The following is a 16,421-nucleotide window of genomic DNA, read 5'->3' as shown; positions in this document are numbered from 1 at the left end:
TTATCCCTCAAAAGGGTAAGGACCCTGCTTGGGTTTTTAAGCGTTTATTCCAGTGCAGATGTTTTCTTCTGTTTTACCACTCCCATCTTTTTCTGTAGCCCTTGAGCCTGCATTGCAGAGTGATCTTAATAATAGCTATAGCAAGCTGGCTGTGCCCTTGGTCCAAAAGAATGGGGATTCCAGTTTTCTAAGACATGCCTGCAAAATGTAAGCAAGCACTTCCCACTGGAAGGGTGCACACGCATACACACGGAAGCAGCAGAATTTGTCTCACTGGGATTCACCTTCCTGGGAATACCTACACCCTTGTCCAGAAATCATTCTGTTTAATAAGGATGGATATTTTCTAAGGTCTGTCCTAGTACAATCCTTTATAAAGATAGACCTGTTTATACAGGTTTTAGGTTGGTGCTCTAAGTGGTTAGCATCACTTAAAGCATAAAAGGAGCAAGTCATTCAGCGTTGTAGGTAATTTCCAAAGCCCACGGCTCCTACTTAACCATGCAAGCTACCCCATTCATTCACCAAGAAAACCCTCAACAGCTGGGCCTGCATGGAGTGGTTATATTTCAAGGTTTTTCACAGGGGTTACAATATGACAGTCCCCACCCCAGTCAGGCACCAAGATAAAAGTAGGGACTTAAAACAATACCCCGGTTCTTCAGCCTGAGCCATCACATGCTTTCACAATCTCCTGGCCTCCCCTAGGCCCTAAGCCAGGGCTTGGGCAGAGAAATGGAGGGACAAAGAAATTACATTGCCACCTGAGAAACCTCAGAGGGGAGGACCCAGCCTTAGCCTCCCTCCTCCCAAGTGCAAAATGTGTAAACAGAGTAAACAGAAAACAAAAAAAAGTGCAGTCTAAATGGCTCCCTTTCCTGCTCCTTAGGGTTTGGGCAGAAAAAGTAAAGGAACATAGGCAAGTTGGGCTTTCATGTTGCCTCACCACTGGTTGAACTCATGGGGGTGAAGCAGGAAGGGGCCAGTTTGCCCTTAACCATATCTCTAGGGCAGTATTTATCCTTCATTTCCACAGCTGCCAGTGTCCCTAGAGTTTATCAGGTGACTTGGTTAGGGGTCAGTCTCCCTTGAGCCCAACTTACGGCTGGGACAGCCCTGTCTTTATTGATTATGTGGCGCATATATATTACTTATATAAATATTTCTCTATGTACAGGGATGAGGGTGGCTTTCACGGAGGGAGGGAGGCTGGGGGCCGCAAGGCTTCACCGCTGTTGGCGTTGTCCAGTTCAGTGCTGTCACAGTCTGAGTCCTCAGGGTTGGGAGGGCCCTGGAAAAAGCAGAAAAGCAGTGAGGTGAGACGGCATCTCTTGGCAAATCGCTTCCTTCAGAATCCACTGACATCTTTGTAGTAACAAGTTAGTGATTTTACTGTCTCTAAATTTCAGTGGTTCAGGCCATTCTCCAAGGCACCAGACTGTCAGGATTTCCCCCTGGTTGCAATTTATAGGTAGCATGCAAGCAACCTTAATTAAGTACTCTAAATCTCCCAGAGTCTAACAGGTGAATATCTGCTCTTCAGTATGGGAGGGAACAGCTTCAGCTACAGAGTGACAGAGGTTAAGTACCTCTCTCTCTGGCCTGTGCATCTGTCAACCCAGTAGCCCTCAAATGATCAGGCTGTCTCCTCCCTGGTCAATACCTGGTTGGTGTGACGTACCTGCTCCCCTCTGAGTAGGTCGTGGTGTGGGACGGGCAAGGAGCTGGGTTCTGGGCCAGTAACCACCTCAGAAGCTGGTGGGTCCAGTGGGATTTCTGAGCCCTGCGAGCACATGTCATCAGACCGTTCATCCGGCCGCTCATCTGTGTTGGTACTGCCAACTTCAGGTGTGCCACTGGGGGAAGGCTCACTAGCTGTGCCCTCCTCCCCATCTGATGGATTCTCTGAGCTGAAGGTAGATAGTGACTGGCGCATTTTCAGGCCCTGAGGCCACCTGTTTGTGGGAACAACCAGGGTCACAGCTTGACTACACCTTGCAGTGGAAAGCGAAGAATGCTGTTACCTCCTAATTCCATCACTCACCTCTGGCTTGAGGCCAGTTCCACTTCACTGTCCACCTCTCCTTCCTCTTCCTCTGATGAGATGCCGCGTTTCTGCAGGAAAGATGAGTGACTGGTCAGAGGAGGAAAGAGGTCAAGAACTCAGGATAAGGAAACATGGTTATATAGTGTTAGGAATGGCTTGAGAAAAAGAACGGAAGGTGGGAGCTACAGTGGGGAGAAGGGAAGGGGAAGAGGTCAGGCAGCATCCGTTTACCTGACTTCGGGTGACAGCAGCCCTGTACAGCAGTGCGGCTGGGGTCAAGTGCTGGGACCCAGCCCGGCTTCCTCCCCGTCCCGCCGTCCCTTCCCTTCCAGTTCCCAGCAGCCCTACACTGTCACCAGGTCCTACTGGTGGAGGCGGCTCCCCTTTGGCTCCCCCTGGTGAATCCGGGCTGGTGGAGCCAGGTGCTGAGCCCTCGCTTGGGGGCGTGTCTCCCCGGGCTGGAGGTGGTGAGCCAGGATCCCCAGCTCCCCCTGTAGCCCCCCGGCCCCGGGCTCCCAATGCTGCTGACAGCAGATCTGGCGATGATGAAGACATCTTTCGGAGCAGGAGATCATGGTGGAGCCCACGGAGGGCTGGAGGGCAGGCTTCCCAGGCTGAGGGTCCCCCGCCTAGCCCCACGGGGCTTCCTGGTCCCCCAGGTTCATGGGGTGGCACAGCTGCACGAAGCCCAGGCAGGTCCCCACAGCTGCCCTTGGCGCTGGCCTTGCGGTGACGAGTCTTGCCACGGCGACTCCGTCCTGGTGAGGGGGGGCCCTTAGCACACCCAGGAAGCCCCACCCCACTCAGGGCTGCATCTAGTTTGGGTAGCAAAGACTCAGTCTTGAGGATATCTGGCCTGGTGGGAGAGGGAAAGTGCAAGTTGGAGATGTAACACATTACTTAGGCAGTAAAAGGCACCTCTCTCCCACCTAAGTATCGTCTTCCTGGCATTCTTGAGCCCTACACCTGTCTCTCCAGCACCCCCTTGCCATTCTGGAACCGTGGCACTTGTCAACTCTGGTTGGTCCTACCTTTTGCTGTGGGGCGACAGTTTCTGTGGGACATTCCTCTTCTTGATTAGTTTCTCCATCGTGTTCCCGTGCAGCAGGCCCCGGGAAGGGTGTGACTTAAGCAGACCTGGACACCGCCGCTCTAAAGCTTGCTCCCTCCTAAAGACAAAACGCCTTAGGCATGTGACGAGGGAGCTGGGCCACGGCTCAGTAGACTCTGGGAGTCAGGTACAGCTTCAGAAGATGGGAATTGGTGCGTGAGGGCATGTGTGGTTACCTGAGTAGCTCCCGTTCCTTCAGCTCCAGCTGCAACATAAGGGCATTAAGTTCCATGTACAGGTTGTTGGCTCTCTCCAGTTTCCGCTCATAGTGTTCCCTAATGTCCAGGGCATGTCTGAAATGGGTAGAAGTGTTTAGAGGTGAGCTGGCTTCATCTGCTGCCATCATTTATCCCAGTCTCTGGGAACCGCTCTACCGGCCCTGCAGTTGGTGAAGTCACCTTGCCAAACACAGCACGCACCTGAGCTCCTCCCTCCTCCGCATCACCAGCTCCTCTTCTAGGCGGTGCAGACAGGTCCCTTCTGACTTAATTTTTTCAAAATGCAGCTTTACCTCTTCACGCCACTCTGCCTGGGGGTGGAGAGACATTTCGCAGTGAGGGACATCCCTTTACCTGTCACACCTGTAGGTGCCTGTGCTGCTGCAGACTGTGGTGTGTGGCAGCAAAAAGGATTGGGGCACGGGATCAACCAAGACAGGTCCCAGCCCTTCAAGAGCTGATCTACCCATCCCCAGCCACCCTTCTTCCCAGCCTCCCCTCAAAGGGTATCATTATCTCTGCAAAGAGAGGGAGCCGGGGCATTCATCTTCCTCTCCACAGCACACCTGGGACTTAAAGTAAGTCTCCTGGGGTGTGGAGAGTACGTCGGCTGAGGCAATGTCCAGATGCAGCAGGATCTGTCGGAATGATGGGCGGTTTCGTGGTTTGCTGTTCCTAGATGGAATAAAGTTTGGGGGGGGGGAGGCATTTCAGGAAGGAATTAGAGCACCCTTTCCCAAAGTGTGTCCTGGTCCTGGAGAATCCAACCCTAGAATGTTTGCTGTGACAAAAGGATTCCCTGGTCAACTAGCCAGGACATGTTACAAGCTGTCTGTAGTACGTCAAAGTCCTGCAGTAAGGAAACCTATTTAATCCTATCTTGCAACTTGTTTGCCAAAACAAACCTTTTTGAGTAACTCCATTAAAAAAACACTTTGGGAAATGGCTTAGTGAAAAATTAGAAATCTCCCACCTTCCTCCATGGTCTAGGTTCCAAACAAGGATGCAGGGCCCTGGCTTTCCAGGGAGTGTCCTGAGGCAGTCTACTTGAGGTCTAGCCAGCCGTGCTTAGCGGCTGTGCTGGGCCTGCACTGGCACTTCATAAGCACCCTCTCTATCAGACGCTGCTGTCCCTATTTTGCAGATAAGGAAACAGGTCACACACACCCCTGCAGACTACTGGTCTCCCCAGCTCCTCTCAGTTCTTTATCCTAGCGCCCCTGATCCACACTCTGAGTCCTAGGGTCTTGGAGAGCCGTATCTGGGAGCCCAGTTCCCCTTTCCCTGTTGAGGATTCTGGGCCTGGATGCCCGGATCCTGGGTGCTGGCTAACCATCATCCATACTCCCTTGCTTCCCAGGTGGTCCTTACCAGCACTGGCGAAGCAGGATTTTGAAGCCGTCTGGGCAGCTGGAGGGCACAGGTAGATGGAGACTGTTGCTTCCCACACCCCAGATGATGGCTGAGGAATCTACGTCTTTGTAGGGGATCTCACCAGTCAGCAGCTCCCACAGCACCACGCCAAAGGACCTAGGGATGAGAGGGGACAGCACTTTGGAGGAGGCCCTCCTCCAGAGGCCCTGCTCACTGCAGGCTCATCTCACTTGCACTCAGGCCCTGGAACAACCCTCTCCCCACCCACCGCTGGCCACCTGCCACCTTCAGTCCTCAACCTGGCCCTCACCAGATGTCAACCTTCTCAGACACAGGTTCGTTGCGGATCACTTCAGGGGCCATCCAGGCTACTGTCCCTGCAAAGGACATCTTGGTGCTCTTGTCACTCAGCTCCTTGGAAGTGCCAAAATCGGAGATCTTCACCACATCGTCGTAGGTGATTAGCATGCTGGTAAAGAGTGTAGTCAGCTGGGGTCCGCGCCCCTCCACGCGCCTCCTCTAGCTGCAGCAACTCTTACTGTTTGAAGTCGTTTGGGACACCCGGAAATGGAGGGCTTACCACAGCCTTCTCAAGATAGGGCTGTCACTTGGGAAGGGTTTCTGACATGGCCATGTGGACTTTAGGACAGGGTCTGAGAGCAGGGAGATGGCCACACTGCCCTGGGTGGGGACACCTATGGGAGACTGCACAGGCGCTTCTCCCTGCTCGCTCGCTTACTCACTTGGGGGACTTGAGGTCCCGATGGATAATCTTGTGCAGGTGCAGGTAGTTCATGCCGCCGGCGATGCCCATGGACCAGTCAACCAGCAAGGAGGGCGTGACGGGGCGGCCAGCCCGCAGCACCTCGTACAGCTGGCCCTGGGCGCAGAACTCCATGAGGATGCAGTAGCAGGGAGCCTGGGTGCACACACCCCTGGGGGCCGAACACAGTGGGATGAAGGCCTCAGCCATCCCAACAGCCCTGTGATTCACACCTGGTACCCCCTTCCCAACTGTGCCATTTTGATACCCACTTCAGGAAGATCCCTTGCTACCCAAGTAGGTCTCTGCCCTCAGAAGAGTGCGCTGAGGGGAGAGTACCATGGCCCCTGCCCTGGACCTTACTTGAAGGTGATGATGTTTGGGTGCTTCAGCTTTCGCAGGTGCTTGATGTCAGTTTCCTTCAGGTCCCGCACCTTCTTCACAGCCACCTCCTCCCCATGGAAGCGCCCCAGGAAGACGGCGCCCTGGGCCCCTGAGCCCACCCACTGCAGGTCCAGGATTTCCTCAAAGGGGACCTCCCAAAGGTCTGTGGACAGGAGGCACAGTGCCATAGGCTCAGAGAGCCACACTCAGGGCCTTGGGGTGGTCAGGCACTGGGGAAAGCCTGGGGTTGGCTGAAATGACTCAAAGAGGGTGAGGCAGAAAAGCAGCTAAAACAGGCCAAGAAGGTTAGATTTGAGGGGATGGGAGGAAATGAAGAGGTGGCCTAAAATAAAGCTGGGGACTCAGCAGCTGATGGACAAATAAGGGGCGGGGGCTGGGCTCGGGGGGGTGAAAGGGTCATCGGGCGACTTTGGTGCGGCTGTCCAAACACATCTCGGGCTCAGGGAGACGGGAAAGGGCCCCCTTATGGACACAGCCTACCTTCCTGCTGCTGCTTGTGCTCCGTGGAGTAGGCTTTGCCGATCATGGTCCACACAGGGCGCAGGCAGCCGAAGAGGCCCTCCAGGAAGCCGCTGCCGCTCTGGCACTGGAGCCGTACCTCATCCGCTCGGACCCTGGACGCCCGACTCTCAGGGGACCCAGTGGCTCCCCCTGGGCCCCCTGCATCCTGCTCGTGGAGCTGCAGGACACTGTTGGCAAAAGGCTCAGGGGGCGGCTCTCCACCTGGGGAGGGGCTGGGCCCGCCCCCGCCCTGACCCCCGAGTGGCACTACGTCTCGGAGTACACACTGGGTGGGCGTCAGGTCCTTCTCGGGGGTGCAGTCGGAAGTGTCTGGGTCCAGCTTGCGCATGGATGCCTCGCTTAGGGTGGACACGAAACCCCCAAAGGAAGGGGAGGGTGTGCGGGTCTCATGGAGGCAGGCCATGGCCTCTGGGCCCCAGTGTGGTGGTAAGCGGTGGGCCCTGTGGAAAAAGAGGGAGGAGCTGTCAAAGCCACAGGTGCCCAGCTCAGGTACATAGAGGCAGAGGCACAAGTTGGGGAGCTGGGCACACAAGAACACTCCTAGAAGTAACACATATTTTAGCTTCAGGTACCCATCTTCCTCCAAGTTTCAGCTGGGACCCATCTTGGGGAACCTGATACACAGGCTTCCTCTCTAGCATCTATTAGTAACATAAGTCTTCCTTCAGTTCAGTTCAGTTCAGTTCACTCAGTCATGTCTGACTCTTCGCGACCCCATGAATCACAGCACGCCAGGCCTCCCTGTCCATCACCAGCTCCCGGAGTCTTCCTTACTCAGGTATATAGGCAACATACCTAAGTATCACTCTCAGGTGGATACAGCTAACAGCCCTGCTCAGGTAGATACTGGGGAAGTATGTCCCAATCTCAAGTATGGTAACAGACTAGATCCCTTCTCCCTGTAAGAGTGCTGTAACTCACCTCTGGAAAACATGTTTCTTTCACTTGAGGCTCACATGCACACGAGTGTTGTATTAGGGTCTTTCAGATACACAACTTTTACTTTGAGTCTCAATCTTACACATGTTAACAGTACATGCAGGCCTCCCTCACACCGAAGCAAAGACAGATGACACTGCTCAGACTCTACCGCTCAGGCACTCTCAATGACATTTCCACCCCTCCTGTGTACATGTGATACACCTGGGCCTCACACTCATGTACTCGATATGTGATCCTGCTGAGAGTCTTATCATAAGGCACACTCAAGGCTCACAACTGGGTCTCTCAGGTGCTCACAGCTACACACCTGGGCTGATCTAAGCAACAGCTGATCAGCTCTGTGCCCAGCACAGACACAGAGGGAAAAAGGTAGAACTGTCCGAGGAGGAGGCAGAAGCTGTCAGGGCAGGCTGTGTAGCCTGCTCACTTGGTCCCCCCTCTCCACCATCCCCCCACCTTGTCCCTCCCATTAGTCCAGCTGCTCCCTCAGGGCTCACTTAGAGAAGGGCCTATCTCCTTTCCTCTTCATTACTCTGTCCCCTACTACCTAGCTTTCCAATCAATGGAGATTTGTCCCAATTGATAGCTGACCTCAGCCAAGCTGTATCTGAGCCTTGATTTCTCCAACTGCACAAAAGGACAGACTAGCTATCGTTCAGGCACAGCAGATTTTTCAGCCTGACGGAAGTCATCTCATCTCCCATCTCCCACCACATCTTACCAGTTACCAGATTCTGAGAGGTAGGGATTTCGGAGGCCAAAATGCCTCTCTAACACTACTCAGTATAGTAGCGTCCCTCCTTGACCCCTTGCACCGGAGCTTCTGAGTCACTACTGGAGAGGGGTGGCAGGAATCTACAATAAAAAGGACTCCCTGGGTGGGGATGTATGCACAGAGAGGCTTGGCACCTCTGATGGGCTCAGCTCTTGTAACAATTTCCAGGCCTCTCAAATACCTAAGTGTTTAACAAGCACCTGAGGTGATTCTTATGCCTGGCACATCGGTAAAGACCAGAACCAATGCCTTACTAGTTTCTCCTCTATTCCACATTACTGCCTTAATCCAGGCTTCAGTAGCTGTCACGTGACCTAGGACAACTGCCCCTTGAATGGTCTCCAAGTTCTTCCAAGATCCCCCTCCACCCCATTCTCCACCCACCCTTTAGAAGGGTCTTTCTAAAGCACAAATTGGCCTTTTGGAGCTCCCCTTTTCTTCAAACCCTCTAGTAGCCCCTCCTTGGTCCTGGAGCCTCACCTCCATGCTCTTGGCCCCTCCCCAGCCTCATCTTCCATTGCTGTTCGTACCCAGGCCCTACTGAACTGAGCCTGTTCCCAAGTTCATCAGGTGTTTGGGCCAGGGCCCCTAACGAGAATGGCTCACACTTATGGAAAGCTGCCGCCCATATTAGCCTCTGTTATAGGTCCATTAGCTTATTTAATCCTAAAATCTCTTAAATTAGGCGTCTAAGTTACTCTCATTTAACAGAGGTATTAGAGGTCTTAAATAACCTGTCCTAAGTACTTCAGCTAGGATGAGGCTCCAGCTCAGTGCCCAGTCGTTCTCAGTCTGGAAGGCGCTTCTCACATACCATCTGTTGTCCTCCAAGTTTCACTTCATCCTGGAAGTGCCCCCCCTCCCCATGCTCTGAGTTAATGTCCAGTCTGAGCTGTGCTTCCTGCATGATGGCTCCCACCATCCTGGAGGCACAGTACGGTCGGGAGTCCTTTGAGAGCCTGTACTCCTGAGAGTGACGACGCCACACGGGATCCCAGGGCTTCCAACAGCATCCAGAGCGCATGAAGGTGCCCAGTTAGGTGCAACCACTGTTCTATGCATCCGAGGATCGTCCTAAGGACCACATGTACTAGCTCCCTCACTCCTCAGAACTCTCCAGGGAAGGAGGTATTATTATAGGTCTCTTTACACTCTTGAGAAAACCGAGGCTCAGAAAGATGAAATCCCAGCCTCCGGACCCCCAACATATCCTGCGAGATAACGGCGGCTTCAAGGAGTGAGATGCACATAGTAAGACAAACGACAGGCCAAGCAACGTGCCAATTCGCTGGAGAACGTCCGCTGGAGGACCCGAGGGCTTTTGCCTGTGCCTCCTCAAGCCGGCCGCCCCTTTGGGGCCGCTGAGAACGAAGGCTGGGGCTCCCGGCACTCCGCCCGGGCGGGTCTGCGGGGAGGGCTGGCGGGACTGGGGCGCTCAGACAGCTAGAAGCCAGAGTGAGGGCGGTTCGCAGCGGAGAGGAAGGGGTTACGGCCCCAGCACCCCCTCCCCCTTCCCGACCTCCTTCCTGGCCGTCACGTGGAAAGGAGCTGGGGGCGGGGCGGGGGCCCGGCCGTGAGAGGAGGGGGTCCGGGAGGGGACGCAGCGGGTTGGGGGAAGCGCTGGGCGCTGCGGCGTAACCATGACGACTGGACCCGAGGCGGCGCGTGAAGTCACCGGGACAAGATTAGCCCGGAGTCACGTGAGCGGCGACCGCGGGGGTGGGGCCGCGCCAGGGCCCCGCCCCTGACCTGGGCTGGCCCACGTGCTGGTTGCGGGCTCGCAGGCAGGGACCACCGACCCCAGCCAGCCACCGCCTCTGCGTCCCGTCTTCCCCATGTCCACCCCCGTCCCCGAGTGCAGCGGAGAGAGAGCTGTGGTGGTGAAGAGAGGGGACTTGGGTCGGCATTGGGGGTGCGGTGCCATAGAGAAAGCAGGAAATGGGAAAACGGGGAGACTGGACAGGAGAAAGGGCGAAAGGCAGACCAGAAAAGGAGGGCCTGTCTAGCTGAGAAACAGAAGAGCGTGAAACACTGGGAGAGGCAGTCCTAAGAAGGATGGGCTGAAAAACTGATTTGGGAAGCAAAGGACACGGAAAAAGGAGCTGAATGAAAGGGGATTGAAAAACAGGAGATCTGTGCCCTCCCTGATTTCCTTTCGTATTTAGAAGCTGAGTTCTGAGTAGGTACAACACCTGGCTTTGTAAAGGAATTTTTCAGCCTTCATCTGGTGTTTGGCAACCAGGAGGCTTAGGCATAGAGAGGGTGACACGCTCCACGACACTTGAAGCCGATCTTCCCTCCAGCTGCCCAGGCCTCCCCAGGGGCCCCTCCTGTATCCAGGGCCGGCAGCTGGGGAGAGAGAGAAGCCATTTCACCTGTTTGTCTTTTCGGGCAGTGGAAGAAGCTGAAGAAGTAGTGGATGGGACCAAAGAAAAGGGAGAGAACCTAGCCAGGCTCAACCCACCCTTTCCTGGTTCTCAGGCTAATGACAGCTCTTCCAGATTGACCTGAAGGAGTGAGTGTGGTGTGCACGTGCGTGTGTGTGGTGAGGGGAGTGGAAGTGGCGGAGCTGAGGCCCCAGGGAATTCTAGTGAAGGAGAGATTCCTCTCTCCTGGCCCACACCCTCTCTGTGTCCTTTATCTCTGACCTGCCAGCTGTGTCCCACTGCCCCCCAGCTGGGCCCTGGCGCCGAGGCTTTGGAGGGGGATATCACGGCTAGGAGCCCCTGGCCCAGACACCCGGTCACCCGGGGGGAGGGGAGCTGTCTCCCTGGCCATCAATTATGCAGAGTGTGGGGGAAGGGCTGGGATGTGACAGGAGCGGGTGGACCTGTCAGTCATTCTGTCACCCATGTTTATCAAATGCTCACAGTGCAGAATTCTGCTTCAGATTGGGTATGGGGCAGAGTGGCCCGTAAATTATGCAAAAGAGGCTCTGTGGGCACCGGGGAGGGGGGGCCCCAGATCAGTTTCAGGTACCAGATTCTCTGTTTGCTGGTGGTACTGTGGGGGCAGGGAGTACCCCCCCCCCAACCTTGGTTCTCCTGCCTGAAAGGCTGGAGGCCTGTGGCAAGGCAACCCTTTAAGTCCTTTCTCTCTCCCTCCTGTTTAACAGCAGAATGTCAACGCCAGGCTGCTTGTCTGGCTGTCTTGGGGGTTCAGTTGAGAGGCCAGGCCATCTGTCTAAGTCTTGGGCTCCCATAATGAGCCCTCGCCACTGTCTTGGACTCTGTTTTGCACTCAGGAAAGGGAGGAAGATTCCCCATCTCTCTTGAGTGGGGGTGTAAGGAATGTCTTCCCAGGGAAAGGAGCCCCAAGACACTCCTGAGAGAATAAAGGACTCTAACCCCTCCTGGCCAAGGGTCCTGGCGCCAGGGTTATTCTCAGCTGGAAAGAACTGTAGCTTGTCTGTTGTGTCCTCCTGAGGGGGGAATGCTTTCCCCTGAGAGCCAGGGTAAAACTGGAGATCACCCCTATCTCCAGGCCCCCAGGCTCACACAGGTCCAGCCCCTAAACCTCTAGCCAGCACCACTTCTTCCGGTAGAGTGGGTACCGAAAGGGCTGGGAGGGAGCAGTACTACTTAGGAAAAAAGGAACCAGCTTTGGATTTGGAGAGATCAGAACTAGAACCTTGGTTTTGCCACGAATTAGTTTAAGGACCATAATCCCTCTGAGATTCCCACCCCTACCTTATGGGGTAGTGAGGGCTAAGTAAGATGATGTAGGGAATGCCATGAGCACAGTGCCAGGCTCCTGGCTTTGTCTTTCTGGTTGGCTGGACACCAGGTCTTTGTAGATTCTGGAGTCTGGAGAGGCCGTCTCTTCTCTCTGGTCAGAAGGGAGACTTGGGTCTCCAACCTTCTATTTCCCCAGGACACAACTTGTTTTCAGGTCCCAGGGGAACCAGGTCCCAAAGGCAGTGGTGTGCTAGAGGCCCCCCGTCCTTCCTCTGCAAATCCTTATGTCCCACCTCCTCTGAACTGAGGGGGAAGGCCTCCTTCTCTGCACCCTGTCGTCACCCCATGGCTCTCGTGGCCCAGGATCACCCCTCAGCCCTACCGTTAAGATGTGAGGGGAAGGGGAGGCAAATAGCAAGGTATGGTGGCTCATAGGGGTCCCTGCTACTCAGGACTTCAGGTGAGCCTGGAAGAAGTTCTGTGTATTTTTAACAAATTGTTCCTGAGCCGGGTGCTATTGAAAAAGATATGGAAGGACAGATACCAATGTATAACCATTGCTAAGTAGATGGAATTGTGGGTATTTTATTAAGAAATTTAAAAACCTATTTTAAGTTGAAAAAGAAGAAATGAAAATTACAGAATGCCTATTATTGATTTCTGTCACCCAGCCTTGGACAGTAAGACAGGGAGGGAACATGGATGACCTGAGAAGCAGAGTGGTCTGGTTGAGGGCCTGCCTCTGCTCTTGACCACAGTCTCCAGCTGGGTGACCTGGACTACGAGACTTTTTTTTGGCCGCGTGGCATGAGGCGTGTGGGATCTTAGTTTCCTGACTAGGGACTGAACTTGTGCCTCCTGTATTGGGAGCGTGGAGTCTTGACCACTGGACCACCTGCAAAGTCCCTGCCTGAGACTTAACAAACCTCAGTTTCTTCATCTCTAAATGGGGGCTCACTAATTCACACGGTGGCAATGCAAGCTATTATGAGGGTAAGAACACAGGCTCTGGGTCAGACAGACCTGGATTCAAATCCTAAACTCTCTGGCCACTGATTTTTTGATTTTGAACAGATTACTTAACTTCTTTAAGTTTCAGTTTCCTCATCCCTAAAATAGAGATGATGATCACACTATCTCTCAGTATTTTATGAGTGGTATTGAGATAATACAAATAAAGTTCGTGGGCCTGTTACCTGGCATACAGGAAGCTCCCTATAAACATTAACATATGGAAAGGACCTAACAAGCAGCAGTAGGTTTTTATAAATGGTGTCCCTTCCCTTCTTTCCCCTGTCTGCCTCGTCAAAGCAAGAGGCAGCGGGGAAGGTACAGATGGAGAGTTGGGTAAACATAGGGGATAGAAAAGGGAGTAAGGAGAGAAGGAACCAGAGGAAGATCCTTAGTCTACTCTGGAGTAAGCGCCCCTGCCTCCTCATCACCTTTCCCCAACACACAGCTGCCCCTAGTTCTTCTGGGAGCAAATGAAGCAGACAGACCAGTGTCTGTGGCCAGCTATCGTGAAGCTCCTGTGTCCCCTGCTGGTGTCATTTCCATACTATTCTCTGTTCTGCCCCAACAGGGACTCCTGAAAGGGTTGATTCCCTAATCCTTTCTCCCAGCCCAGCAGGGCAAGGTGGGACTGCCTGTGCTAAGTCACAGGGCGAGTCCATGTAGTGGGTACTAGAATTTAGGGTCCTCTTCCTGGCAAAGCCAGAGTAGCACATCATCACCGCTCGGGGAGGAACCTACAAACAGCAGTTGGATTTTAGACGGGTTCTGCCTTCCTTAGCTGGAAGGACACCCAAGAAGTCCTGAGCCACTTCTTTATGTAAACTTGACTCTCCTGCCTGTAACTGGGTTGAATTACAGGGTGGATATTTAGTTGCTTGTTTTCACAAGTGCTGGAGTTAGTGTCTCACACCATTGGTCTTCCCAGCATCCCGCAGTCCCTATAGTGAGTGAGTGGATGCGCTGCCCGGCTGGAGAGGGCAGAATTTTTTTCCACCCTTAAGTGTGAGATAGGACAGAGCAGGCCCTTAAGCTTCAGAGAAACTTCAGTGTCTGGACAGGAAGACCCAGGGCTTTTACTCAGGTCCTTTCCTTCCTGAATCCCTGCTACTTGCCTTCCCTAGGTATGACCCTCTGGCTGAAACAGCAGAACTCTCAAAGCCATGGAGTCCATTCTGTGAGCTGGAAGGGAAATGGTGTTTAGAGGGAGGCACTGACTGTGGCTTGAGAGGACCCTGAGTGCAGGAGAGACCTCGTGTGCACCCCTTCCTAAGGCCCTGACCCACTCTCCTCCCAAGAGGGAGCTAAACGGTGGGACTTTTCCTTCAGTTCTAAGGGACACCCCACTATTTCCTTCCATTGTCCATGCACACTCTGACCCCTTAGCCAAAGCCGTGGTTAGAGGAGTTTTAACTCTGTGGAAAGGATTCTTGCTTATTTTTAGGCCAAGGAGTTTAAAGAGTGTGTAGGGAAAAGGGAGGAGGTTCATGAAAGGCCTGGGCTGGGGAAATGGGTTAGAGGAGCCAGAGCAGATGGAGAGATGGAGAAGGGAGAAAGCCATATATGGATGGGGGAGGGGAAGATGACCATCACCTGGGCATCCAGGAACAGGTGCTGTCTGCCTATAATCCTCAGGTCCAGCCTGCAAAGTGTGCCTGTGCGCGCGCAAGGGGTGGGGAGGGGGAGTGAGGGGCCTATGAGGCCTTGTCCTTCCTTTCCTTTCCTGTGGGGCCGAAACTCTTCCTCCTCCTCCTTCCCATTCCCTCTTCCTGAGGGTGAGTGGGAGGAGAGGAAGATGTTCTCTTGCCCGCTGTCCTTTAAGTCTGTCCCCCAATCATCCCCCTACCCCCACCCCATACACTCCTTTCCAGCTTTGGAGGCCCTTCACCTCCAAGCTGGGCCGCGGCGTCCCTCGGCTCGGCTCCCCTCCTTCCCATCCCCACAGGCGGCGGGTCCAGGTCCCCAGTTCCTCCATCCCGTCTCAGCATCCCCGCGCCACCCTCCCCACACCCCTCCACATCTTGCGTCCCGACCCTCCCTGGGACCTGGATCCCAGGACCCAGACCCATCCCTGCCCCCCACCCTCCACAACTCGGCCCGGCTCTCACCTCGGGGGCTCCGCGGCCGCAGCACAAAAGGCGGCGCTGCTGCAGCTCGGCTCCGGATGCTGCTCCCGCCTCCTCCTCCTTCTCCTCCTCCTTCCCGCCTCCCCCCGCTGCCCTCGACCGGACCAGGGGCGCCGTCACAGGCGATGCTCGTGAGGTGTCCGGGTGCACGGGTGTGTCAGTTCCAGCTTTCTCCCCCCACCCCCCGACCCCAAACCCCGTCCTCACACGGCTTGAACTCCCGCTCCTTCCGAGGCCCCCGCCCCAGGCCCCCCGGGACGGACACGCCCTGAGCGGGGGATGCTGCGCTGGAGCCACGGCCTCTTAAAGGAGCCCGCTGCTGCCATCCGGCACGCTCCAGGCTAGTCCCTGGCCCGTCTGGTCCTCGCACCTCCCTGCTGGCGGTGACCTGGAGCGATCCCACCCCCGACCTTAAGCCCTATGACCGGTCTTATAAGCTCCCTCCTATACCCTGAAACAGCAACCCCTCAGATGGGAACCCCCTCCTCCGCTCAGCGCTCTTGCATCGCTCCCCCTGTCAAACGATCTTGCCTGTCTTCTTTTCCCTAATTGCCACCACTCCGGGTCCACCAATTGGAATCCACTCAGCTCAACGCCCCGTCCCTTTCCAGTGTTCCTGGATGACCCCTCGTTTTTATTCCAAGATTCCATCGGACCTCTAGCCCCGCACGGAGCAAGCCCATCTCGTCTCTGACCCATTCCCAGAACCCTCATTAGAGTCAGACATTTTTCGTGATTTCTTTCCCTCCAAGGTCACAAAAATTTCCCTACATCTTTCGCGCTAGTGGCTGAGACTTTGGCGAGGAGGAAATGGAACTCTGGGACCCAAAAATACGGGTTCTGTTCCGCACAGATAAGTCGATTAATCTTAAGAGGCCAGAATTCTCTCTTGCCCTCTCTTTAGCTGAGACCCGGGACACATGGCAGAGGGAATAAGACCACTATGTGCCTTAGTCCTTCTAATCTTGTCCCTTATAGCTAGATTCTCAGGCCCCGGAGGGTATCTCGTGGTGTAAGGGGAAAAGGTGTAGGTCCATTCTAAAAAGGCTTTAGAAAATAAGCGGAAATCGACAGCCTGCAGAATTAATGAGAAGGGTGGTGAAGGACAACACAGGAAAAAGAAGCAGGTTCTATAAGACGAAGGCCCGAGCGCCAGAGGATTAGGCCAAAGGCTGAGGTGGAACTGAGACTGAGGTGCACCAGGATTTACAACAGCCCCAGCTCAGAGGGGCAGGGAATAGTCGCCTCCCGCGTCCAGGCAGGGCCCACCCTCCTAGACTGCAAAGTGTCAGCAACCGACAGCGGCCTCTCACCTGGGCCAATCACAACCTTTTCTCAAGAAAGAGGCGGAGTCAAGAGGGTTGACTCTTCCCTTGTCCCCGCCCCTTTAGATGAGGTAACCAATCGCAATCCACCTGGAGCGAGCACGCAAAATCGGGACTAGCCAATT

The 16,421-nt window shown here is 54.6% G+C and overlaps 1 protein-coding gene across 6 annotated transcripts; it reads right to left on the bottom strand.

Annotated features, from left to right (window-relative positions):
* Positions 1-544: 544 nt before the first annotated feature.
* MAP3K12 (mitogen-activated protein kinase kinase kinase 12) lies at positions 545-15,220 on the bottom strand. 6 transcript variants are annotated; one of them, XM_086399174.1, is made up of 15 exons: positions 14,954-15,216; positions 6,707-6,880; positions 6,399-6,607; positions 5,877-6,060; positions 5,494-5,685; positions 5,061-5,219; positions 4,748-4,906; positions 3,943-4,051; positions 3,578-3,687; positions 3,335-3,451; positions 3,079-3,216; positions 2,279-2,903; positions 2,045-2,115; positions 1,682-1,955; positions 545-1,291 (listed from the first exon to the last, which is right to left on the bottom strand). In XM_086399174.1, exons 2-15 carry the CDS (start codon positions 6,841-6,843, stop codon positions 1,193-1,195), a joined length of 2,583 nt encoding a protein of 860 aa, XP_086255300.1. In that variant the 5' UTR covers positions 6,844-6,880; positions 14,954-15,216; the 3' UTR covers positions 545-1,192. The 6 variants fall into 6 exon arrangements, 4 of the variants coding, with proteins under 4 accessions (XP_086255300.1, XP_086255297.1, XP_086255298.1 ...); XR_015163594.1 differs by having other exon boundaries at positions 2,279-2,805; positions 6,399-6,880; positions 14,954-15,208; XR_015163595.1 differs by lacking the exon at positions 14,954-15,216 and having other exon boundaries at positions 2,279-2,805.
* Positions 15,221-16,421: the final 1,201 nt, after the last annotated feature.

This window comes from Bos grunniens, chromosome 5 (genome assembly GCF_055505025.1).
Source record: "Bos grunniens cultivar Pamir isolate PY7600 chromosome 5, Bosgru_T2T1.0, whole genome shotgun sequence".
NCBI lineage: Eukaryota > Metazoa > Chordata > Mammalia > Artiodactyla > Bovidae > Bos > Bos grunniens.
Note: the sequence above shows the minus strand (reverse complement) of the source record. Positions and strands in the feature narration are given on the sequence as shown.

Coding starts and splice junctions, on each gene's coding strand:
- MAP3K12 (XM_086399171.1), bottom strand. CDS start 6,843: ATGGCCTGCCTCCATGAGACCCGCACACCCTCCCCTTCCTTTGGGGGT. Junction 4,907..5,060: donor TCTGAGAAGGTTGACATCTG/GTGAGGGCCAGG, acceptor TCTCATCCCTAG/GTCCTTTGGCGTGGTGCTGT. Junction 4,052..4,747: donor ATCCTGCTTCGCCAGTGCTG/GTAAGGACCACC, acceptor TATTCCATCTAG/GAACAGCAAACCACGAAACC.